Consider the following 24,628-nt stretch of genomic DNA (forward strand, 5'->3'; position numbering starts at 1 on the left):
GGCCGAGGGGGCGGGACAAGCGTTCTCGAGAGGCGGGAGTCGATCGATCGGCCGGGGGTGGGTGGGTGGACTGCGGTTCGCAGGGAAGAGGAAAGGGAAGGGGCGAGATTCTCGGGCCAGGATGGACGCGAGTTTGGCCAAGGAGATCTTCCAGAGGGTGTGCGCCGCGGGCGGCTCTCTGAAAGTCAACGAGATTAAGGTGCAGCTGGACTCGAGCCGCCTAGACTCGATTCTGCAGGATAAGGCGAAATTCACCCTGGTGACCCGGGAGGATCCCCCCTCGGCGGCCGGCGGCGAAGAACACCGTGTTGTCGTGGCCACCACCGGGGCGCGGCTCTGCCGGGAGCACGGCAAAGGGAAGTGCGCCGGTGGCTGCCAGCAGCTCCACCTCTGCCGGTACTTCGTCTACGGGGGGTGCCGCCAAGAGGCCGCGAGGTGAGCCCGTCGCCCCAAGTGGGAAAGAGGAGGGTCGATTGCGGGAGGGAGGGGCGGAGGGGGGGGCGGGCAGTCTCGATTCTTCCCCCTTGGGGGAGGGGGTGGCGTAGAGGGGACCCGGAGCCGCGTCCCCGGTCGGAGAAGAAGAATTCCGCTTTGCGCGGATCCTGGTTTGCCGGGAATTGATTTGCCGGCAGAGGCAGCCGGATGTGGTCCGGGTAATTGCGGTCGAAAGGAACCGGTCCTAGAGCCGCCCAGCCTCGGAGGCACAATTTGCCATTTTCTGTGGGGAATTCCGGCAGAGCGGAAGGCGGCGAGGGTTGAGAGGGGGGGAAGTGCCTGGTACTTCGCAATTCTCATTCCAGATTCATTCAGGGGATTTTTATTTATTTATTTATTTTTGAGATGGCAACTTTCCGTCTGAGAGGCTCGCTCCGTTTCCCAACCTGGTTGGGAGGCGGGGGGGCGGGGAGCATTCAAAAAGGACGCCTCCCGGTGCCCAATTTTAGCCGCCTGATCGGGAAGCTGTGTTTATGGAAGAAGACCCTTGGCATTTTTGTTCCCTGGGGTGGCTGCGCCTTGGAAAGGATTTCAAATTCTGGGTCTTTGGTCTTGAGGGAAACCATGGGCGATTCTCCTCCCCCCCGCAGATATTTTTCTTCAGTTGGCTTTGTACTCCTGATGAGTGAAGCTGGGATCATTTTTATGTACCACTGAAATGAAATGAGGCGTTTAAAATGGCCTTTCCCAATCCAGCTTTTCAAAAATTAAAAAAATAAATGGCACCCCTATCTAGGCAGTCCTGGGAAGAAGTTACTCTTAGGTCTTTTTCTTACCTCTCTGTTTCTGGCCATCCTGCTTACTCTTTAAAAGACTTAGTCAGAGGTCTCCAAATTCGGCAACTTGTGGACTTCAAGTCCACAAGTCTCAAAGTTGCCAAGTTTGGGGACCCCTGGACTTAGTTGAAAAGGAAGTGCAGTGTTGTGCTTCTTCATCAGTTTAAAACAATACATTTCTCTGATTATCTAAGAAAGGAATGAGTAACAAACTGCGAATAACAAACCTGCCAGCAGCATTTCTCAGTTGATTCTCCCATCGTTCTCCATTTACCTCTTTTACTCAGATTCTTCATTTCCCCCTCCGCAACATTTTATTGACATTATTACAAAATTAGGATTTTTAAAAACACACTGTATCTAAAGCATTTATTGGCCAACTTGCAGCCCCTATGTACACCAAAAGCGCTGGTTTCCAACTTGTTTTTTAAAGCACCCTGGAATTCCAGGAAAAAAGTAAATCCATTTTCAGATGAGGTCTGCTGAAAATTCACTTGGATGTAGCTGTAGAGGGAATTGCTTAGCATGAAATGGAAATAGTTTGCCATTGCTTTCTTCCTGGATTATATTATTTTTGATTCCTAGATTTTAAGTTGCCATCCTTGGAATTCCCAGAAAGTCCCTATTTCAGTGATGGATAACCTTTTCATTGTCGCACACCGAAAGTGCGTACGTGTGTGCACCCACAATGCAATGCATGCGTGACACCCCCCCCACGCATGTGTGTGTGACCCCTCCACCTCTGCGCATGCACACATGACAACCCTGCATGCCCTGCCTCCTGCACATGCGTGTGCATGCCCCCTGCGCATGCGCAACAGATACCCAACAATCAGCTGGCTGGCAGGAGGCGCATGTGCATGCACAGTGGATCTGTTTTGGGTGACAGCTCGCGCGCCGGCAGAAATGGCTCTGCGTGCCACAGGTTCGCCATCACAGCCCTAGTCCAAGGGCTGACCCAGCTAAGCTTTCATGATCAGTCTACATACCAACTTTCTGCTGTCTGCTTATGAACAGTGTCAATTAAAACTTCAATCTGGATACAATTACAAAACATGTTTAATATTTTCAAAACCTTTAGGAAACCATGCAAGTTTATCCATGACATTAACACAGGCCACAACCTCTCTGTCCTAAAAGAAAATGGTCTAGAAGTCTTGAACTCTGATGAATTATGTCAACTGCTGCTTCAGAATGATCCTTCACTCTTGCCTGAGGTGAGATTATCACACACAATTGATGCTTGTTAGGCAATGAAATTTCCATTCCGCAAGATATGGCCCACTGAACCATTCTAATTACTTAAGAAATTCAATGTTGGGAGAATTTCATATTTACAGGTAGTCCTCAACTTATGACCACAGTTGAGCCGGGTGGGTTTCTACCAGTTCTTTCCACCACTGTAGAACCGGTAGCTCTGAAGAGCAGCAGACATAGAACCGGTTCTATGTCTGCTGATGTTTTTGCCCACCCACCTGCCTGGGCTCTTACCTGACCTTTTTTTCCTGCTTTTTTTCCTGCTTTTTTTCAACTTCAGCTGTGTGAGAGGCACAGCTGCAGTTAAAAAAGCAGGAAAAAGGGCTTTTTGAAAGGCTGCTTCTCTGCACGCATCATGCTGATGATGATTTACAGGTGCATGCCAGCAGCGTGCAGGGAAGCACATGGTAAATCACTGTACGTTGTAAATGACCGAACTGGTAGTTAACCCTGTCGGATCCCACCCCTTAATTGAGCCCAACATTTCTGTTGCTAAGTGAGACAGTTGTTATCTAAGGCTTGCCCCATTTAATGACTTGCCACAATTATTAAGAGAAACAGTGAAGTTGTTAAATGAATCTGGCTTTCCCATTGGCTTTGCTTGTTAGAAGGTTGCAAAATATGATCACATAATCCTGGGGCACTGCAACTATCATAAACTTGAAGTGGTTGCCAGGCATCCAAATTTTGATCACGTGACTATGGGGTTGCTGCAACCAGTCGTAAGTCTGAAAACTGATAAGTCACAGCTTTCAGTGCCATTGTAGCTTTGAATGGTCACTAACTGGTTGTAAGTCAAGGACTGTTTGTATTTAGTGGCACTTTCAGTGACTATCAGTGGTGATAAATCAGTATACATCCAGTGATAAATCAGTATTTCTAGTTGGAGAGCTAGTTTGGTGTGGTAGTTAAGGCACTTGGCTAGAAATAGGGAGACTGAGTTCCAGTCTCTGGCACAAAGCAATTGGCTGACCTTGGGCTAGTCGCTTTCTCTCAGCCCTAGAAAGAAGGCAATAGCCAACTAATGTGACCAAATTGCAGAAACATGTCCAGGTAGTTGTGAGGAGTTGGCTGAATTGAAGACAACAAAACAAACCCCAAACCAAAATGATCTCAATTATTTGGCTTAATATTTTATTTGGGTTTAATCTTGCTTTCAAAACGTCTATTGAATAAGTGATATAATATAATAACCTTCCAAATAAATGAAGACTATAAATGTAAAGTTACAGCATAGCTATCTTTATAATAAAGAGACATAGTAGTATATGCTGTTGGGCTCCTTTAATAAGACAGTGGAAAATTGCCGTTGAGTGGCCACAGGTATCAAACTGATGGCGTCATGTTGGCGTCACACAACGTTTTGCAATTTCCCTTCGTAGAGCTGGGATGGGGGTAGCCTGCACATTAGACATCTGGGCCATGGGATGCCAGTTTGACACCCCTGGAATAGACGTTTAGGAGGAAAGCAATCTAACAGTGCAACTGGTGGTCATAGGTGTTCTTTGTATACCAGAAGATATGCACCTGATATTGAGGTAGGATGGTTTCTGGCTCCATTTCTAAACATATCCGGAGATGCTTTAATCCCATGTTCTTTGTGACATTTAGGCATCATTGTGTATTTACATCTTTGCTTGGCTAGAGATAGACTAAATATATCCATTTGCTTCAAAGATACCAATGTAATAATTTCTTCTCTTTGTTAGATTTGTCCATATTACAACAAAGGGGATGGGCCTTACGGATCGTGCACCTTTAAGAAGATCTGTATTAAACTTCATATATGCCAGTACTACCTCCAAGGAGAATGTAGATTTGGGAGTAACTGCAGACGCTCTCATGATATCTTTAATCCTGAATGTTATGAGAAACTGGAGAAGTGGGGAATGAGCCAAGCTTTGATTAGTAAAATTCCATTGTTCTACAGGAATGTGTATGACATAAAAAACAACACATCTTCAAAATGCAGAGGTAAAGTACTTTATCCTGTTTGGAAATGACTGTTGTGCTATTTTCAATCTGATGACCTTGGTGTTGGGAATACAATTCCTAATTTTTCTGGTGTGCCAATGGGTTCTGGGAGTTGTCATCTTTGCAAGTTGGGAAGGTTGCAGTGTCAGAATCACCTCTCTGCTTAGTATTGTCTCAGTTAGCTGGTTTGTGATGCATGAGCCTTGTATTGGGATAACTCCAACTTAAGTCTGACATTCACCCATGTTCAAGGAGGCATGCAAGGGTTACATCTGTCCACTTTCCGTTATGTGACCAGCTTGGTCCTCTCTGAAAATAGAGAGGAAATGATAGCTGGTATTCCATGCTTTCTTAGCTGTGTTTATCAATCATGAATTTGGAAACCGTATTTAAGTAGGCTGTATTTGGCTATTTGCCAGTTAGGATTGCATAGTTGAGTTTTAAATAATTTATGGGAAGATGAACATTTGGGAAACTCATTTCTGTCTGTTCCATGATTAATCAGCAATTACCAGTCATTCTTTTTTTTAGCTCAAAATTACAAATCCTTGCTTATGGATGGCAACGTAGACTGGAATTTCTATAGCTAAGCAGTGGAGTTATAAAATGTGATATGTGATTATATCACTTAGCAACAGCAAATCTCCATTTCTGTTGTTGAGTGAGGATCGTGGGTTGCTAAATAAGGATTTCTTTGTGACTTCCTGATAACCTCTAATAAGCAAAATCATTGGAGAAGCCATCAGTAAGTCACAAGTGCCCTGCGAGCATGTCAGTGATATTATGCAGTGGAAGGGCGGCCAGATAGGGAGTGGCTATCACTAGGTGCAAGAAGATGTACCAGTGACTGCTACAGCACTGCACAAGCATGGCTGGGAAGGCATTCATGCGCTGTGGGGATAGGTGTGCACTACAAAGGATAAGGTACAAAATCCAAAGGATCTCATATCCCATAGCCAAGATCCTCGGGAGAAAAAAAAACAGCATAAGTAGAAGTGTTTTACAAGAGCAAACTGTGACCTGCCTTGCTGCCTTCCCCATTGACTTTGTTTGTAGAAAGCTGGCAACAAAGATCACAATGAGTATTCATTGACTAAGGTTTACCTCAGAAGTGTCAAACTCTATTTCACTGAGACTGCATCAGGATTGTGTTTGACCTTAGGGGCCTGGGGTGGGTGTGGCCATGGCCAGCTTGACGTCACTTGTGTTGGGGGTGCCCCTGGTGGCCCAAACACTCTGCCACAAAAACAGGCTCCCGGGCTGTGACGGCCTCCTGCAACCCTTTGCCAGCGAAAATGGAGCTCTGCAGCCCTCCTAAGCTCCATTTTTGCTGGCAAAGGGCACTGTGGGCCGGTCCTTCACTGTATCCAGGGTGGCCCCGCAGGCCAGATCTAAGCATCTCATGGGCCGAATTCGGCCCCTGGGCCTTGAGTTTGACAACCTGGTCTATCTGAACCACCCAGGAGTAATTGATGTGGGAAAAATAGGAGGAATTTTCTCTCTCTATCTCTCCCTCCCTCCCTCTCCCTCTCCCCTCTCCCTCTCCCTCTCTCTCTCCCCCCTCCCTCCCCCCCTCTGTGTGTGTGTGTGTGTACACACACACACACATACCATCTTGAGATAAATGAAAGTAAGGCAGTTATGGAAATCAGTGTGTTAATTTATGTTATTTGTTTCTCTGAATGTTTTGGTCATTCCACACTGATCTGAGAAAACCCATGCAATTCCTATTCTGCTAATTTTGTTCTCCACATATATTTCTTCGCAATAAGCTAAAGAGAAGACCCTGTTCTTTCCCAGCTTGTTGTTCCTCTTCCAAATATACAGTATTGCTTCTCCCTTACCCTTCACCACTTTCCCCCCAATTCTTATATTTTCTTATCTGTCTAATGCAACAACATTGTCCTTATTTTGTACATTTTTTTTCTGTAATGGTAGGAGTGAGTGTAAAATGAAAACATTAGAAAACATGCAACTAATTTCCCCCTTCGGGTCATTGGAAGACAATTTCTGGTCAGGGAAATGATTTCTTGGTTGGCTTTCCATTTGGAATGATTTTGTTAAAGTACTGGGGAAAATGTTTGTGTCAAAATGCATTGAGTACCAAGCTTGATGAGTTTCAAAGCAGTTGAGTACCAAAGTACCATTGTTATCTACATTTTATTGGTGACTGGAAACCCATATAGGCCTTTTGAATAAAAAAGAAAAAATCTCACATTTTATAGTTTTGATGATTAAACAGGATAGATTATAAAATGAAGAGAGCCATATAATATAATTGTAGAGACAATTTTCTCTGAACAATTGTACTTATAACTGCTATGAAAAAGCTACTCTTTACATCTTTATTTTTTCCTATATTTTTGCTGCTTTTTTCTTTCTGCACTTTTAGCTTTTTTTTCCTTTCTCCCTTTCTGCTGCTGCTTTTCTGTTTTATTTTTGTTTGTATTAGTTTTCGTTACAGTTGTTAAAACTTTCAAAAATAAGAAAATTATATAAAGCATAAAATAGTTTATTCTTTACAGCATGATTTGTTTTAATTGTGGTTTGCTGATTGGCCCAGTTGATTGGATAAACCATGATAGATGAACCACAGGACTGGATTCATATCCCACACTAAGACAAGACCAAACTGTATTATAATTTCATGCAATTTTCTCCTCTTGCTTGTTTGTGTTTGTAAAAGAGGAATCACAACTGTTCTTGCTGAAAACAATTTATCTGTAAGTTGAGGATTAGAGGAAATATTGCATAAAACAGTTATTTCTGATGTTAATAAAGTTTTAGTACTTAAAATGCTGAGAGAAAGATAGGCAGTGCAGCTCAAATAAAGTTGTGCCTGTTAGTAAAATACGTTAGTCTGAAAAGGTTGTCTGAACTACTATTGTTTTTTTGCCACCATAGATTAACAGTTCTCTTCTTATGGAGTCTTCATGAAATCAAGAAATCATCCTTGAAGTCATGCTCCCACCCATAACTTTTTATCCACAACTTCTATCTGTCTTTGTAATTCTAGAGCTGATCTGATTACTTATTTTTTCCCTTGAGGGCAATCAGGAGAATTGGAGGAAGTTAAAATAATGTATCTTTTATCATCTTGAGTCAAAGTGTATACTTCATTTTTCCTTAGAGAGAAGAGAAAATCAAATAGTATCTACCACAGACATCAATGAATCAGATACAATTTGTTTATACCACATTAGGAAAAGTTGTAGCTTTCAAGGTAAGTGGGATAAAACCAGTTAAGTCAAGCTTTCCCTGTTTCTGATATGAATGCTATAATTTCTCACCATACCTTTAAAATCATGGAGTTAGAAAACATCATTTAGGCTGAACCCCAATCCTTGCTCAGTGCAGAAATCCAAAATAAAGGATTGCTAGATTGATGGCTCTTTGGTCTCTATTTGTATGGAGAACATCACCATTCAGAAAAAAGGGCTTCCCTTGTCAATCTGGTCTTGGATTTGTGTATTTCCAGACAGCCACAAAACTGACCTTTAGCATCATTTCAGAACAGCTTATCTGTAGACCACAGGACTTTTTTAGGTCTGCCAACACCCACCTAGGTCTAATACAGTCCCTTCAGTAGAAGAAAAAATGTATCAAGTCCATATTTGTGCTGTGAAGTGAGGTTGTCATCTTGCTGTTATGATGTATGTGAGAATGAATAATTAAGAGTTGGATCTACTATATTTAGGCTGCAAAGATGTGAACTAATTATTCAGCAAAGAATTATTAGGGCTTATGGTTCTTTTCTTTGCAGCCCAGTTTTGGAACTCTCTTAGAAACTCAAGGTCTAATTTGTAATACCTTTGATGATTTCTGATATGTAACCAAACCAAGCTATTAATATGCAGCTGATGTACTGTTTGTAAGTATTTTCAAAAGAGAAAATAAAAGGTCTAAAAATGGAACATTTGCAAGAGGCTCTCCATCCCACTGTATGCCTGGCAATTTCATCAATACAAATTTCTTACATTTCTCCTTGAAAAGTATCTTAGTGGATCGAGAATGTAATACAACATAACGTGGCTTTATTTGTTTAGATAAATGTACCCGAGTTCATTACCATTTGCCATATAGATGGCAAGTTTTAAATGGTACTTTGTGGAAAGACATGGACAATATGAAGAAAATTGAAAAAGCCTTCTGCGACCCAGGCAATGAAAGGTATAAATATAGTGATAATTCGTTCTTATAATAATATGTTCTTGTTTGACTTGAATTGTATTGATGCTGTTTTGCTACTTTTCCCTTCTTTGAATATTTTAATGCATGTTTTAACTGACTTTAATGGTTTGCCTATTATTGTAATATGTAGACGTGATATGAAACATTTTAATATAGATTTCTTGTGTTAATTAGAGGTGAGGGAGGTTCAAATCAGTTTTGATTCCTGATGAGATTCCTGGAATTTTCTTGATAGGATTTTTGGAAGTGGTTTGCCATCGCCTTTCTAGGTTATCCAACTGGCATAAATTTCACAATCAAAATGTTTGCGATTCTTGATACTTCCAATCATACATAAATCCCATATCATGTTACTCTGTTTCTGGATTTACATTTAGTGTAAATACACAGTAATCAGGTACAGACAGCAAGTGGGTGAAAAAAGCTAAATGCTTTGTTTGCAAAATGTTTCCCTCCAGTAGAGTTGTTCTTCTCAGTTGCTCAGGTATATATTAACGAAGGATGGGGGTGGAATGGTTTCTCTCATTCCATATGCAGATCCTAATCTGGATTGGGCTGCTATAATATTTACCGCAAATAGAATCTGAAAGTGGATTATGTGCCTCATATAATTCAACTTTTAGACTGGTGTAAGTTACTCTTAAGATTTTGCTGAAGTCAGTACAAAAAGATATAGAATTCAGTTGGTCCCAATTTACTCTTGAGTTACAGCAATGAGACTGAGTTTTTCCTTTCTCCCCTTTTGAGTTTGCAAAATGGGAAGAATGGGAATAACGGAAGGGGAGATTTTTCAAACATTTGATTTTAAACAAAAGCTAAGTACTAATAGAGTATTTATCATTAACCTGGTTCTACCCAAGGTTTTGGGATTGTACTCCTGTGGTTGGGCAAAGCTTATTTTGAGTGAAAGCATTCTTGTCTTAAATTAGCTTCACTTACCCTTAGAAACATAATGTTCATAGCAAATGTTATACAGTCACTAGACTGGAAAGGTAAAAGTTTTCTTTTTGTGCAGAAAATATTTCTCACTGTTCTAAAATATTGTTCTGGTTTCCATAAAAAAATAGGAGAGTGATGGTGAATCTTTTGGGCTTAGCATGCCAAAAATTCAGAAAGTGACTAACTTGACTCTTCTGATATGTTTTACACACACACACACACACACACACACACACACACACAGAGAGAGAGAGAGAGAGAGAGAGAGAGAAGAAAAGAAACAATTGTTTATCTCTCCCTATTTAGGCCACTCTGAACTGTGGCACTCAGCATTTGGTATTGGTGAACGCTGATGTGTCACCCAAAATGTTCTATGTTACTTTTGACAGGCATGTCATAGCTCACCATCAGTGAAATAGGTGAGAACAAGCCTTTAAAAAGAACAATTATAACTTTTAAAAATCCCATTGTCCACAGTATATTCCAATTGGGAGGACCAGAGCAAATCAATTTCTCCAGTATGACATGGGGCTCTGCTAAGATTAGACGGCTTTCCACCCCATCTTCTGTGACCAAGCCTCCACATTATATTCTTACAACAGATTGGATCTGGTATTGGAAGGATGAATACAATCAATGGAAAGAATATGGAAAGCAAGTAAGCCTTACTAACGTTGAAATCATGTTTTTATCATCTTCATGCTGTCTAGCAGGTTTCTTAAACTTCGCAAGTTTAAGATGAGTAGACTTCAGTTCTTGCAAGTTTCCAAGCCATCCAGAGAAACACAGCTGCATAGTATCCTAATGACTTTGATACCTTTAATAACTTTGATACCTTTAATAAAAATCCAGCTTTTACTACTAAATCAATGCAACATATAAATGGTGGGTTATCCTACCGGGTCCTCCATAACACGTGTCAGAATAGATCTGTGTAAGAGCTGCATCTAGATTAGTTACAGGTAGTCCTCAACTACACTATTCATTTAGTGGTCATTCAAAGTTACAACATGCTTGAAAAAGTTACCTATGACTTGTCCTCACGCTTTAAATTATCGCAGTGTCCCCATCATCACGTGATGATAATTTGAGCACTTGGCAACTGGCCTGGAGTTATGATAGTTGCAGTACCCTGCGGTCATATGGCCACCATTTGTGACTTTCCCAGCTGACTTCCAATAAGCAAAGTCAGTGGGGGAAATTGGATTTGCTAAACAACCATGCTGCTCACTTTACGATTGTGGCAAAATAAAATCAGGTGCAACTTATTCAACAACCTTGCTTAGCAATGGAAATTCTTATCCCAACTGTGGTTGTAACTTGAGGACTACCAGTATTGGTAAAACTTTGTTACCTAAACAGAGAAGCAGTGAAATTAAGAAACAGCAGTACAAAATGGAAACTTTAATAACAAGAACAAAATAAAATCAATATCAAAGTTTTTTTTAAAAAAACACCAAACAAATTAAAAAGGTGTTGGAAAGATGAGGAAATAGACTTCAACACTCATAATCTGTAGTAAGGTAGCCAATAAAAATTAAACTCTATCACAGGTTGGTGTTTACTGCAAGAGATGATACCCTGAGTTTAATTTTATCTTAGAATAAATATTTTTTTAAATGATGGGTATTAGGAAAGCCTAATGGTACAAATGATATGCAATGTTTGGGGCACATACCTGCTTCAGCATCAGAAGAAAGGCCAACCATGTATAATCAAACATGCTGGCTAACCCATATGAAAATAGATATGGATCCAAAATTCCTGGCTGTTAAGTTTTAGTCTGGACAATGCTGGAAATAAATGGATAGTTGGTTAAACTGCTTCCCAGTAGCTGGTCTCATTTGGTAATAATTCTTGTTTATTGAAGCCAGAATGAAGGCTCAACCACTTCTAATTAGGATATAGGGTTTAAGATTTCTTCCTGATCTATGGAGGGAATTTTCTGTTCTGTCTATCCTCTCTCTGTTCTTTCATGGACAAAGGATTGAGGTTCAGGAAGAGTAGATTTCACCTCCAGCATTGTGAAGGAAATGAGGCAACCTCTTGCACTGACCGTGGGTTGCAATAGAGAAGTAATGCTGGGGCTAAGCAGCAAATACTTTATGCAGACTGACAGTTGATTTAGATTCTTCTCCAGGTACTAACTGAGTGGCATCTTTAGCTGGCCACGTCTTGTGTGCCACTTCCCATCTCCATAGTTACATCACGGCTCCCTTCTTTCCAAGGCTACCCTTTCCAATTGACAAATCCATACATCACAAGTTCTTGTTCTCTGCTTTTGACAAAAAGTCCATAAAGGGACTTTTAATGAATCCAATTGTTGTCTTTTTCCTAATTAAATAAGTCAGTTTTGCCATTTCTGCAAATTCTATCATTTTCACCAACCATTCCTCCATTGTGGGTATTCTAGAGACTTTCAATGTTTGTGCATAAAATCTCACAGCAGTTACCCTACACAAAAAACTATCTTTCATAACACTTCTCAAATTGTCTATCCATTAGTCACAGATTTTTTCTCTCCCGGTTTCAGTGGAACTGGAAAAGTTGGTTGAACCCCAAATATGCTGCCTTTTTTTAAGAACTCCAAGTAGGATAAAAATGACCCTTCGCATCTTCAGCATTTCCAAGATAAATTTGAAGCAGCTTTAAACAATCCACAAATAGATAACTCATTCTAATTCTTAAGAAAGTCCTTTTTTAAAACAAAATTCAAAGGACCTTAATTTTTCTGGAGTGATGTGCAAATGCTTTTGTTTGGTTCTGTGGTATCAGGATGATGATCATGTTGCTGCTACTGTGACCAGCTTTGACTTGGAGAAAGCTTACCAATCTGAAGCATTTACGACCATCAAGTTCTCGGCTGGGACACAGAATTATGAGATTGATTTTAAAGGTGTGTTTTCTCTCTTGTATCAGCTGAGTTGTTTGGAAAAAGCACCAGATAAAAATCCACGTTGATCTGCCTTGGCCATAATATTTGGTTCCTTTACCCCAGGAGGTGTCAAACCCAATTTCATTAAGGGCCGCATCAAGGTTGTGTTTAACTTTTAGGGGGCTGGTGGGGTGGCATGGCCAGGGTGGGAGTGGCCAGCATGACATTACTTGTGTTGGGGGGCGCCTGTGGTGGCCCGAATGCTCTGCCTGTAAAAACAGGCTCCCAAGCTCTGTTTTCGGCTGTAATCACCTCCTGCAATCCTCTGCCAGTGAAAACGGAGCTCGGGGTAGCCATACACAGCTCGTAGGAGCTCCATTTTCACTGGCAGAAGCACCACGGGTCAGTCCTTTGCTATTTACAGGGCAGCCCCATGGACCAGATCAAAGCACCCCACAGGCTGGATCTGGCCCTTGGCCTTGAGTTTGACACCCCTGCTTTAGCCTAATATTGTCTATTAGGAAGAAAGGTCCATCTGATTAGAAATCAAGCAAGCAGATTTTGTATTAATAAACTTGGATATAATTAAGTTAGCATATTAAATTGGTGGTTCTTAAATTGTTTCCCCAATGCCCTTTTCATGGTCTTAAGGATACCTAATATCATTATTATACATCACAAAGAAACCCAAACTCCCTTGTTTTATACAGATATTGTGGCCGTGGCTGTCCTGAACTTCAAACAAGCAATTATAAATTGCTCTGTTAGCAACAGCAGTTCGACTTACAGTGTTTTACACAATGGGTGGGTGGTTCACAAAGTCAGCATTATTTGCATATTGTCCCAAACAATTTGGGTTCTCATTTTACCGACCTTGGAAGGATGAAAAGCTGAGTCAACCTTTAATCCTGTCTGGATTGAACTCTAGGCGATTGGCAAAATTAGCCTGCAATGCTACATTCAAACACTACACCACCAGAGATCTTTATCTTTACTCATTATCCCCCAAGATAGGCTTGATTTGCTCCCACTTTAGTCATACAATTGAGTAGGATTATCGTGATAGAAGAAAATTTGTCCTCAAATCAAATGGTCTTCACGAAGCTTCTGTGATTGAACGACTATGCACCTGGTTTAAACATAGCTGATTACGGTGGATAAAACTGTTATGTAAAGTCCCCCCAAAATCTCCCTAGGATCTGTTATATCAGTGTGAACTTCTGGTGAATCGTACATTCTATTACTCAGGTTCAACTGTTTTTTATCATCTTCTAGGCCCAATTTCATAGGGACGTGGTGGTGCAGTGGGTAAGACCCTGAGCTTGTCAATCAGAAAGGTTGGCAGTTCAGCGGTTCAAATCCCTAGACCGTGTAAAGGAATGAGCTCCCGTTACTTGTCTCAGCTTCTGCCAACTTAGCAGTTCGAAAGCATATAAAAATGCAAGTAGAAAAATAAGGGCCACCTTTGGTGGGAAGGTAACAGCATTCCATGGGCCTTCAGCGTTTAGTAATGCCAGCCACATGACCACGGAGATGTCTTTGGACAGCGATGGCTCTTTGGCTTTGTAACAGAGATGAGCACTGCCCTCTAGAGACAGAAACTAGCATGTATGTGTAAGGGGAAACTACTTTTCGGCCCAATTTCATGGATGGTATCATCTGAGATTGTAGTTCCTGAAACAAAGGAGTTCTGTGGGTCTCTGCTAGAGTGGCCTTGATTGGCAAATAACTTTGATCTTTAAAGCATTAATATAATTTGGAATCAGGGTTGTATAAGAAAGAGAATAAATCAACTTGGACCCTTTGATGTCTTGGTTAATAAAAGTGATTTTTGAATATAGTAAGGAGTTTTGAGATAAACAGGTAAGGCTAGGTCACCTTGACTTTCCGCTTGGTTTTAGAGGTAGATTTTTATTTGCACCAATTTTCAATTAAAAATCAAATTGGAAACTTGGTAGGTCAGATCTGTGGGCAGAAGGGGGTTTAACATGCCTTAGAATGGTAAACAATCTTTGGGACCAGAAGCACATTTGATATTTTGTAGGCAGAAGGATGCCTACAAAACATGTAATAGGTACAAGTTCCAAGAAAAGCTGGAGAACAAAAAAGGGGCTCTTTGGCAGCTTGATATCAGTTTTTTATGATATCAAGTTGATAGCAGCTTGATATCATACAAAAGGTAATAACAGTCCCTCTTACACTGTTATCTGGTCTAGATAAGGGCGAACTTTGTTCTGCCTAGTGTTTCATTTTCTTAGAATCCAGCTAGGATCCTAGGCAGACTTTGATTTCATTCTTCAGCCATAAATTCCATGTTTTGAGAGATGTTTCTGCGGGAATTTTTCAGACATGAAACAGAAAAACCTGAAATATCAGACAGAAAGAAGTGTTTGCAGACGACCTAAGTTCGTGTCCATGGAAGAGGTGGAGAAAAAGAAAAGCAGGTTGGTGACCAGATTTTGTATGTGTGTGGGAGGTGGGACCTCATTATTTGGTTTGTAATTTGGAAAGTATGTATGTGCATATGTATGTGTCTAGATCTCTAGAACATTATGTTTTTCCTTGGGATTCTATCAGTCCAGGGTAGTACATTTGCAGACCATCCCAGTTGATTTCCCCAATCTGGTTCCTGCCAAGATATTGGTCCAACACCAGTAAAATTCCTCACAAGTTGTCAATTCCGCAGAAAATGGGAAGGTCAGTTTAAGGCAAAAAAAGAGAACCAAAATGACTATTATATGACATATCCACTATCTCCGTGGCCTGAAGAAAGTCCTAATGCAGGGGTTCAATAATAGATAATGAGGTGCACTGGAACTCAAGAATATCCACAAGGCTGGTTTAAAAAAGAAGGTCTAAATGGCAGCCATGATGGTGTAGTAAATGTTTTGCCTGTTTTTTTTAATGTGCATTTTATGTGGGTATTAAACTCAGTGCTTTCAATGTAGAATAAGGAAAGAAGTTCACTCACACATCACTCTCAGAGTATTGTTGGTTGCTTCAATTTTCCCTCCTTTATTCAACTTATAGTTGTTAAGACTTACTTTGAAGTCACATTCCAAATCAGAATTCCTTGACTTTGTTTGCTGAACATTTTTTTCTTTTGCATTATATAAAACAGAGTGTTGATTAGTTCTGCAATCTCTTTATTTACAAGCAAAACAGAGCAATCAAAGGGAAGTGCTACACACATTCCACCTCACTGGGACCAGGCAGCTTTACCAGAACTGGGATATAAGGTAGGTTTTACTAAATTAGCAGATGTTTCTATATTCCCAGTGTAGTTGTTCAACTCAGAATGTTGTGTGTATGTGTTTTAAGTCAGGTACTATGCATAGTGATAATAACAAATAGACAAATGGCTATTCTTCTGAAATACAAATGCTGGTATTCCATCTTTGGCAGGTTCTGGTCCATCATTACTCATCATTTCTTAACCCTTTACTTTGAATGTCCCAAAGGTGCTTTTTCAAGAAGCAACTGGAGTTTCTGGAGTTTCTTTGAAGAAGTTTAGCTTCTGATCCAAGAAGTTTCTTCAGCTCTGACTGGTTGGTGGGGAATGGAAGGATTTATACTCCTTGCAGATAGCTGGTCATTTGTATTATTTTAGAAAGAATAAAAGGAAAGCTAAAAGAATGCAAATGACCAGCTGACTGCGAGGAGTATAAATCTTTCCATTCCCCATCATTCAGTCAGAGCTGAAGAAGTTTCTTGGATGAAAAGCAAAATGTCTTCAAAGAAAAACCAGAAAGTCCAGTTGTTTCTTGAAAAAGCACCTTTGAGACAACCATGACCTGGATGATTGAGAATTTCCATAGACTTTATTTTGACTGTTTTGTTTGAGTCCCTTAATGTATGTTTTGAGGAAGTAAGAAGTTTTTATTCTACCTCTTTCTCTGTGAGGGTGTATGACAGAGTGTACTCTAATAAAACTTAAATTAACAGTCACCAACAAATCAGCCACAAAGCTCATATCCAGTAATGTGGGGGGTGAGTTTGCTTATTCAATTAACTCTTCCTCTGCCCTCTCCATCTCTATAAAATAAAGAGTAAGGTAGCTTGATGATAAGTAGGTTACAGAGAACAAGGAATGAAATTGGTGGCTAAGGTCTGGATTACAACATGTAATCAATAGGATGTGCTGGAAAGACAGGCTGAAGGCTCCTTCATATGACAATGATGTGCTAGAAAGACTGAGGCTAAAGATTCCTTCATATGAGAAGGATGCCCACGGAGTGATTTGAGGCCAGCCTATTTGATTTCTGGACTAAATCTATATCCTGGGGTTGGTGTTGGATTGAAACTGAAGTGAGAATCCTATATAAGGCAATTAACCATGAAATAAGCAAACTCTGCAATTATGCCTTACTCAGAGCAAGTCTGCCTACTAAGCCTGAGGAAAGAGAGAACAAAGTTCTCCTACTGACTTGGCAGTCACAGAAATGGGCATTTTCTTCCTCCCATCCTTTTGACTGTCATGCACCCCAAAGTTGGATCAGCCCATTTTTAAGCCTACTAAAGACTTTTTAAAAAGTTTTTGTTGCTTCAGAGGGCCTTCCAAAATTGATAGTGTTGATGCTGAGGAGGCTGTTTCAATCTAAAGTTGTTATATTTCACATAGTGGTTTTAAATATTTTAGCAGTGGGACACATCCTGTGTTTTTCCTGTCACTCAGACTGTATATGGCTTGGACTGAAGTGGTACAACTTAAATCTTATAAGTAAAATAAACAGTTCCTGTTTCTCAAAATGACCTGTTGAGAGTCAGATCCTGGGAGGACTCTAAATAGGCCCAAGCTGGTTCAGATGTTGTTCTACAACTTAAGTTAGGTAGTAGTTGGTAAGCCCTTGAAAAGCAAGAAAGAACGTGTTAGACATTTCTGTGGGTTTTTCTACTAGGTAGTCACTAGCCAGAGAACTAAGTCTTCCCTTTCTCATCTTCCCTGATCAGTGAACACCCAGTGATTCTGTGACTTGGGTTTTGTTTGGTTATCAGGGTAGATAACTTTTATTTCAAATTTTGCTGCCTATATTAAATTTTACTCCCATTTTTGAGATTGTACCCTTTTTTCCCTTTGCAGCTGATCAACCTCCTTTCATCCTCCAGCGAGTACATAAAAGTCCAGACTAACTTTCTACGCACACTGCCCAAGGTCACAATACTGGCCATCAAAAGAATCCAGAATTTGTCTCTTTGGGAAGTTTATCAGTGGTATGTGCAAACTGGCTCCACTGTTGTCATTGGCTTCTCTGAAATTGATTTTTTTTTTTCAAAAGCTTCGTGTTTCTGTTGCATAGCAGAATGCTGGATTAAAGGAGAATACTTTCTTGGAAGAATTTCTCAGTGTTATTTAAATTCAAAGTACTGAGGGTTGATCATGGTTGTATTGCCAGGGAGCAATACAATTCTTACTCTTTGGGAACTACTCGGTGATGGTCACATAGCTAATTATATGGTTGAGAGTTTCTGTCTTCATGTGTAGTGGTTATCTCCATTTGGCTAGCAAAATGTTGGAGAAAGTTAACTAATGATGATCAGGATAAGCAAAATAGAAACTCTTATTCTTTCATTAATTTAGCTGCTGACATCTCAATTCTAAAGACCACATGTACTGAGACATTCCAAGCCACAGAAGAGAACCCAGCTTCTTCTCTTACGGAGTCTACCATCCATTAGTGTTCATCCCAAGAACAGGACATCATTAATAGCAATATTTCTCAACCTCTGCAACTTTAAGATGTGTGAACTTCAGTTCCCAGAATTCCCTAGCTAACTGTGCTGATGGGGGAATTCTGCTGAAGAAATACTGATTAAGAGACTTCAATGTCTTGGTAGGAATCTTAGCATCAGGTTTCCCCTTGCCTGTTGCTATTTTATTTTTGCCTGATCATATTTGTGCCATTTTTCCCCATGTTTATAGGCAGAAAGAACAAATGAAGAAGGCAAATGGGGGAAAGGATGTAGATGAAAGGTCTCTGTTTCATGGAACAAGTACAAAACATGTTGATGCCATCTGCCAGCAGAATTTTGATTGGAGAATCTGTGGTGTTCATGGTACAGCTTACGGCAAAGGTAACTTCTAAGGTGTTTTGTGTGTAATAATTTAATTGAAGTTGATACACTTCCTATACTTCCGTACCATTTATTTGGAGTCAGATGTTAGCAAAATTGGTTGGGGAACTCTGATCATCCAGATGTTGTTGAATTGGGTTCTAGTACCTGTCTTCAGTGATTATATTGGCTGGAAATAATGGATGTTGACATCTAACATATCTGAAGGGCATCTGGTTAAAGAAAGATGTAAAGTATTTAGCAGAAAAAAACTCTCTGCGTAGATACAGATTGTGCAAAACCTATCATTCAAAGTATGGAAGGTTCTGTTCCTCCTTTGAATTATGCTGATCCAGCTATGCTGGGGCTAGCCTGGCCCTGCCATAAATGATTTCAAATTTTAATATTGGATTTATTTGCTGCATTTGTATCCTGGTATCCAAGAGGTTAGGCTGGCCACATCCTCTTTTTGTCCAGTTTTATTCTCACCAAGGTGGATGGAACTGAGATGGAGTGACTAATCCAAACCAGTATTGATTTGAATGTTGGTCTTCTCTATCCTTGGTAGGCATGAAAACCATTAAATATACACTACAATTTTGTTGAATTTGTAATGTGGCCTGTTTTTCCTTATGTCTTTCTTCTTTATAGGAAGTTATTTTGCAAGGGATGCTGCATATTCTGATAACTACAGTGAAGGCAGTTCTTCTATCAAGACCATGTTTCTTGCCAAAGTATTGGTGGGAGATTTCACAACTGGCAATTCTTCCTATCTCCGCCCCCCTGCCAAAAATTACGAGAGCAGTCTTTTCTATAACAGCTGCGTGAACAGTCTCCTGAATCCATCAATTTTTGTCATTTTTGAGAAGCACCAGATTTATCCCGAATACCTGATTGAATACAAAAAATCCTGTTTAACACGCCGCTAGATGAGCTACTTTCTGGATGACCATTGAAGACCTTAGCCTATCAGCATTTTGTTGAGCGATTTTTGAACAAGTTTTTAATAGATTAAAAAGATATCCTCTCTCTTCCCTTCCCCCTGAAATTAGACCCCATAAATGTAAAAAGCAGACTTAATTTTTTACTATCAAAGCTCAATACATCTATGAATGTTAAGTGCTTTTTTTTAGAAGAGACATTATTGCTTTCTCAAGGAAGAATAATTTCGATTATACTTGTTCTGATAGCTGTATGTCATGTAAAATCCAAGATGATGCTTTTATATTCAGCGGGGAAATTTAATCAGTGGAATCATAAATGACTCATTGACTAGGTCTTCTTAGAAAAGCAACCCCCATAATACTTAGCCCCCATCCCTTTGCATTAATTGCAGCATAGGTCTGCTGCAGTGGTTTGAAAAGCTGCTTTGGGACAGGCGTGTATGTACACCCTGCATATACATAAGGCAGTGCATTGTGTACGTGTGCCTTATTCTCATAGATGTGGTGTGCTCATTCACACTTGCTCAGAAACAATTTTACGGTATTAGATCTGAAGCATTGGATATCTCTAAATACCAGATGTTACAAGAGCCCGCATGAAGAAGCACTGATTTTAATAAACTCTAATGTTCCGTTTTAAACAATTTTACTCTTTTTGCAGATTTTAGTATTTTAGTATTAATATCTTTCAATGCTGTTCCATCTTTCTAAGGGCATAAGGGTAGAGAAAACCTTCAGATCAGATTACCTTGTTGGCATTTGTGTCATCTTTCTAAGGGCATAAGGGTAGAGAAAACCTTCAGATCGCATTACCTTGTTGTCATTTAGATTCTAAAAATAAATACTTTTTAAATGTCTTTTGTAGTATGATTTTTTAAAACTTGTTATATGACTGCAGAACATTCAGCATGGAATTCCAGAATTATAGCCCTAAACAGTGGTAAAATATCAGGTTGAGGAATGCTAGCGTAGCATTTTTCTGTGCTTTACTTTGCTAAATCTTGTGCTTCTTCTTTGACACAGTGATATATATCACTGTATATCATTGTATATAATGATACAAAAATTGTTTCTTCTTTCATCGCCTGTCAACAGGGACCAACTTTTTAAATTTTTTAGATTTTGGATATAAAATATACGTTGAGAATGTGGCTTAAGAACTTGCCAGCTACTTAAATAAACTTTAGCAAAAGAAGTCTTGTTTGGTTTTATTAGATAATATCATTTTGCTGCTTCTCAATGGATATATAGTTGGCTGTGGTGACTTAATCATGTGCTATTGAAACTTCAAGATACAGCCTTTTAGTGACAAAATGATGAATGCTGTATGGAGATTTGCAGGTTTATAATGAAACTCTTGGAGCAAACCATATCTAGCTACAGCTGTAAAACTTTATGGTTTTTGTGTTTCAGATAGATTTTTACCTTGAGGAACCATTCTTTCCAGCATATCTGCTTTCCCAAGTTTAAATTATGGGTTGATGCTATAAAGTTTACATGTATTTAAGTTGGCTTTATTGTTTGCTGAAAATCTCAAGATAGATGCCTTATAACAAATAATATAAAGAAAGTACTATCAGTGATTTAAAAGCCACCAAGGGGTTTTAAAAAAAAGTTTTAATGGCTATGTATGTTGGAAGTTTCAGCACTGTACCAAATCAGGGTGGGCTCATTTTTGAAAGTGAAGTCTTAGAATTTTAATAACTGTAGTAGACTTCAAACCCAGGAAATAAGGGCATTGTGAGGTAACAACACTAGTAGTACACTGATTTACACTACAGAATGCAGGATTTTTTTTATCAGTATACAGATTATACTGTAATAAAGCAAGTTTACAAGTGGCTTTAGAATCCTTTTATTTTCTACATTTAAAATAAACTTATAATTTGTTTAGTGGCTGTTCAGAGTTACAACAGCGTTGAAAAAAGTGACTTGTGGTCAATGCTCACACTTACAAACTTATCACAGCATCCTCACAGTCATGTGATCAAAATCCAGACACTTGGCAACCAGCATGTATTTGCAATAGTTACAGCATCCTGGGGTTGTGTGATTGGCTTTTGCCATTCTCCCAGCTGGCTTTCAACAAACATAGTCAATGGTGTGTGTGTGTGTGTGTGAGGGGGGAGACCCTTAGTTGTCTAATTACTTAGGATTGACTTAACAATTACAGTGACTCATAAAATAGGTCACAACTCACTCAGAGGTGGTATAGAACCAGTTCTGACAGGTTCTGGAGAACTGGAAATTTTGAGTAGTTTGGAGCAATGGTCAACAACCAGTGGGCTGGCGAACACTGGTGGTCCGCGAGAAAATTTTGGTGGTCCACAAAAGTCCCCCCAAAGCAATTAATCCAGGCTATGTAGGAACACAAGGCTGCATCGCCCACATAGCCCACCTCCACCCTTTAGCCGAGTGCAAACCTTAACTTGAGTAGAGCCACTGGAAGGTAAGACCAATGGCAGGGGAGGGAAACCCACTCCAGGGTGGCTTGCTGATGGTGGGAAAGTCAGTCCCATATTCCAGAGCTGCAGTAGTCGCAGGACTGGCTCTTTGGTCATCCCGGATCAGCTATTCCAGTCTATGGCAAGCTGGTGCACCCGGATGGAGGAGCAACTGCTCCGGGATGACCAAAGGGTCAGTCCTGTGACAACTACAGCTCTGGAATAGGGCCGACTTTCCCACCAATGTCAGCAAGCCACCGTCAGTCAAAATTCATATTAGTGGTCCGTGGGATTTAAGTTTAAAATAAGTTTGGTGGTCCCTGAGGTCCAAAAGGTTGGCCCCTGGTTTGGAGAACCAGTAAATACCACCTCTGACTGGCCCTGCCCCCATCTATTCACTGCCTTCCAAGTCCCAGCTGATCAGCTAGGTCTTTTGTCACCCTGCACAGGAGAACGGAGCTGGAAAGCAGGTTAGTGAGGTGGGGAGCGAATGGAGATTTTATAGTATCCTTCCCTGGCTACACCCACCAAGCCACGTCCACAGAATTGGTAGTAAAAAAAAAATTGAATACCAGCACTGAACTCACTTTAACTGCTTTGCTTAGCAGTGGACATTCTGACCTCAAATGTGGTTGCAAGTTGAGGACTACTTACACATTCATAGGAATTAAACTACACACATCTAACATTTAACAATCAACAAGAATAGTTTCCATACAAAAGAAATTCTTTAAGATGATAAAAGCAATTTTCTTCAAGATAGGATTTAAAACGGGAGTCCCCAACCGCCTGGTCCATGGACTGGCATTAGTCTGCAGCATGCCAGCAACCAGGCCACACAAACAAGCGAAGCCCCATGAAGGCAGCACATAAAATCATGCCCTTCCGGTCCCCTTCTCCTTGGAACCAGTGCCCCAAAGGGTGTGGGCCGCTGCTTTAAAAACCAATGATTTTCAACTGAAATGAAATACGAATTCTTTGGGGGGAAAATTTAGAACATGTTACATAAATAACCGCAGTGCATTTTATTTCTAGTTCTCACAGTTACTATGAATTACCATTAACCAAGTAAGCCAGAGGATGAAAAAGGTTATAAGCTGCCATGCATACAGAACCGGATTGGAGAAGATTGCCTTGTTTAAAAGAAAGGGCAAAAATACTAGGTTCCAGACTGTCAGTTACATCTTGGGATCTTCAAACTTGACAGCTTTAAGATTTGTGGACTATAACTCCCAGAATTCCTCCTCCAGTCATGTTAGCTCAGGAATTCTGGGAGTTGAAGTCCACAAGTATTAAATTTGCCAAGGTTGAAGATCCTCGATCTAGGTAAATCTGTCTATCACCTTAGACAGGAGAGGAACAACTCTTAAAGAGAAAATAGAGGGTAAGCTGATGATTGAACAATTATAACAGCCTGATTTTTTAAAAAATAGCTTTCATTTTTAACAACTAAAACAGTTCATTTTATGAGCATCCTACTTTCATTATTAGCAAATATCCCTTCCATACACCATACCACCACTCAACATAACGCTTTCGCAGTTTAGATGCATATCGGGCACTAAAGGTTAAGTTTGCAAGTATAGAAGTTTAACCGTCTTTGGAATTGAGCATTGGAAGGCATTGTAAGGCAGACTGGGGTAAGAGCTTTGGCACCTTTAACAGGTTTTTCCATGTTACAAAATAGGTTTTCAGCGTGAGGTAAGCCAAAGCTTCTGGAAAAGAAATGGGAGGATGTGACTATCTTAACGAGAAACAATCTTGATGATGACACCATCCCGTGGTCCTAGTGTGCTGTGAGATTTGACCTGCAAAGGGATCTGGGAAGAAGGTGAAGAAACAAAATACAAAGCAAGTTAGGAAGCGGCAGTAATTATAGGAAAGGCAATGCTCTATACCAGGGGTGTCAGTCTCAATTTCATTGAGGGCCACATCAGGGTTGCGTTTAACCTCAGGGGGGAGTGGGTGTGGCTGGGTTGGGTGTGGCTAGGGTGGGCATGGCCAGCTCGACGTCCTTCAGCCCACGTGGGCTCTGTTTTCAGCTGAGATGGCCTCCTGCAGCCCTCTGCAGGAGCTCGGGACGGCTGCATGCAGACTTCCATGGCCTCCCCAGGCTCCATTTTTGCTGGCAGAGGGGTGCAAGACAACCCTGCTCTATATTCTTAACTTCTAGCAATCCATACACCTGAAATGCCTAGCAGGTTTCTCAGGATGTTTTCCAATCAGATCAACCATGGTGGACAGTCTGGGTAACAACCATCCTACCTTGCAGTATGCTACAAGGTTTGTTTAGGAATATTTGGGGGCAATAGGTGGGCTGCGCTTACATTCACAATCGGTTCGCTGGTTGTGAGCACACACGCGCGCCCCTTTGGGACTGAAGCGGAGCTTCAAACATGCAGCTAATCAACTCGGACAGCTCCAGTGAGTACAGCAGGGGTAGTGTGGACCTCAGCTGGGCAGCGTGAGTGGGGGGAACGAGCCAGAAAGTTAGTTATATATGGAAAGGGTGGGCAGGCGGGCCGAGCCAGCGATCACAACTAAGAGTTTGCATGACCAAGCAGCAGCCTTGAAGATCATCTTGCGATCCTTGAAGCTCATCTTTTGGTTTGTGTTCATTTTTTAAATATATATGTATATCAAGCAGGAAGCCTTGGTGGCCCCATATGTTGGATGCTGTGT

At 40.6% G+C, this 24,628-nt stretch overlaps 2 protein-coding genes across 5 annotated transcripts in view; one reads left to right on the forward strand and one right to left on the reverse strand.

Moving 5' to 3' along the window:
- The first annotated feature begins 47 nt into the window (after positions 1-47).
- On the forward strand, positions 48-21,342 carry ZC3HAV1 (zinc finger CCCH-type containing, antiviral 1). 2 transcript variants are annotated; one of them, XM_026725732.2, is made up of 12 exons: positions 48-435; positions 2,353-2,488; positions 4,238-4,502; positions 7,633-7,725; positions 8,549-8,672; positions 10,110-10,290; positions 12,408-12,528; positions 14,855-14,951; positions 15,665-15,746; positions 17,588-17,718; positions 18,428-18,579; positions 19,210-21,342. In XM_026725732.2, the coding sequence occupies exons 1-12, from the start codon at positions 122-124 to the stop codon at positions 19,485-19,487; spliced, it is 1,974 nt and encodes a 657-aa protein (XP_026581517.1). In that variant the 5' UTR covers positions 48-121; the 3' UTR covers positions 19,488-21,342. The 2 variants fall into 2 exon arrangements, with proteins under 2 accessions (XP_026581517.1, XP_087791073.1); XM_087934947.1 differs by lacking the exon at positions 48-435 and adding an exon at positions 1,862-1,936.
- TBXAS1 (thromboxane A synthase 1) overlaps positions 21,342-24,628 on the reverse strand; it is a 229,176-nt gene continuing 225,889 nt past the window's right edge. For all 3 annotated transcript variants that reach the window (XM_026725639.2, XM_087934948.1, XM_087934949.1), the window contains one exon: positions 21,342-23,766. In XM_026725639.2, the coding sequence (XP_026581424.2) occupies positions 23,692-23,766 (75 nt within the window). In that variant the 3' untranslated portion in view covers positions 21,342-23,691. The remainder of the gene's footprint in view (positions 23,767-24,628) is intronic.

Source organism: Pseudonaja textilis, chromosome 5, assembly GCF_049901715.1.
Source record: "Pseudonaja textilis isolate UNSWEBS1 chromosome 5, rPseTex1.2, whole genome shotgun sequence".
NCBI classification, from domain to species: Eukaryota; Metazoa; Chordata; class Lepidosauria; order Squamata; family Elapidae; genus Pseudonaja; species Pseudonaja textilis.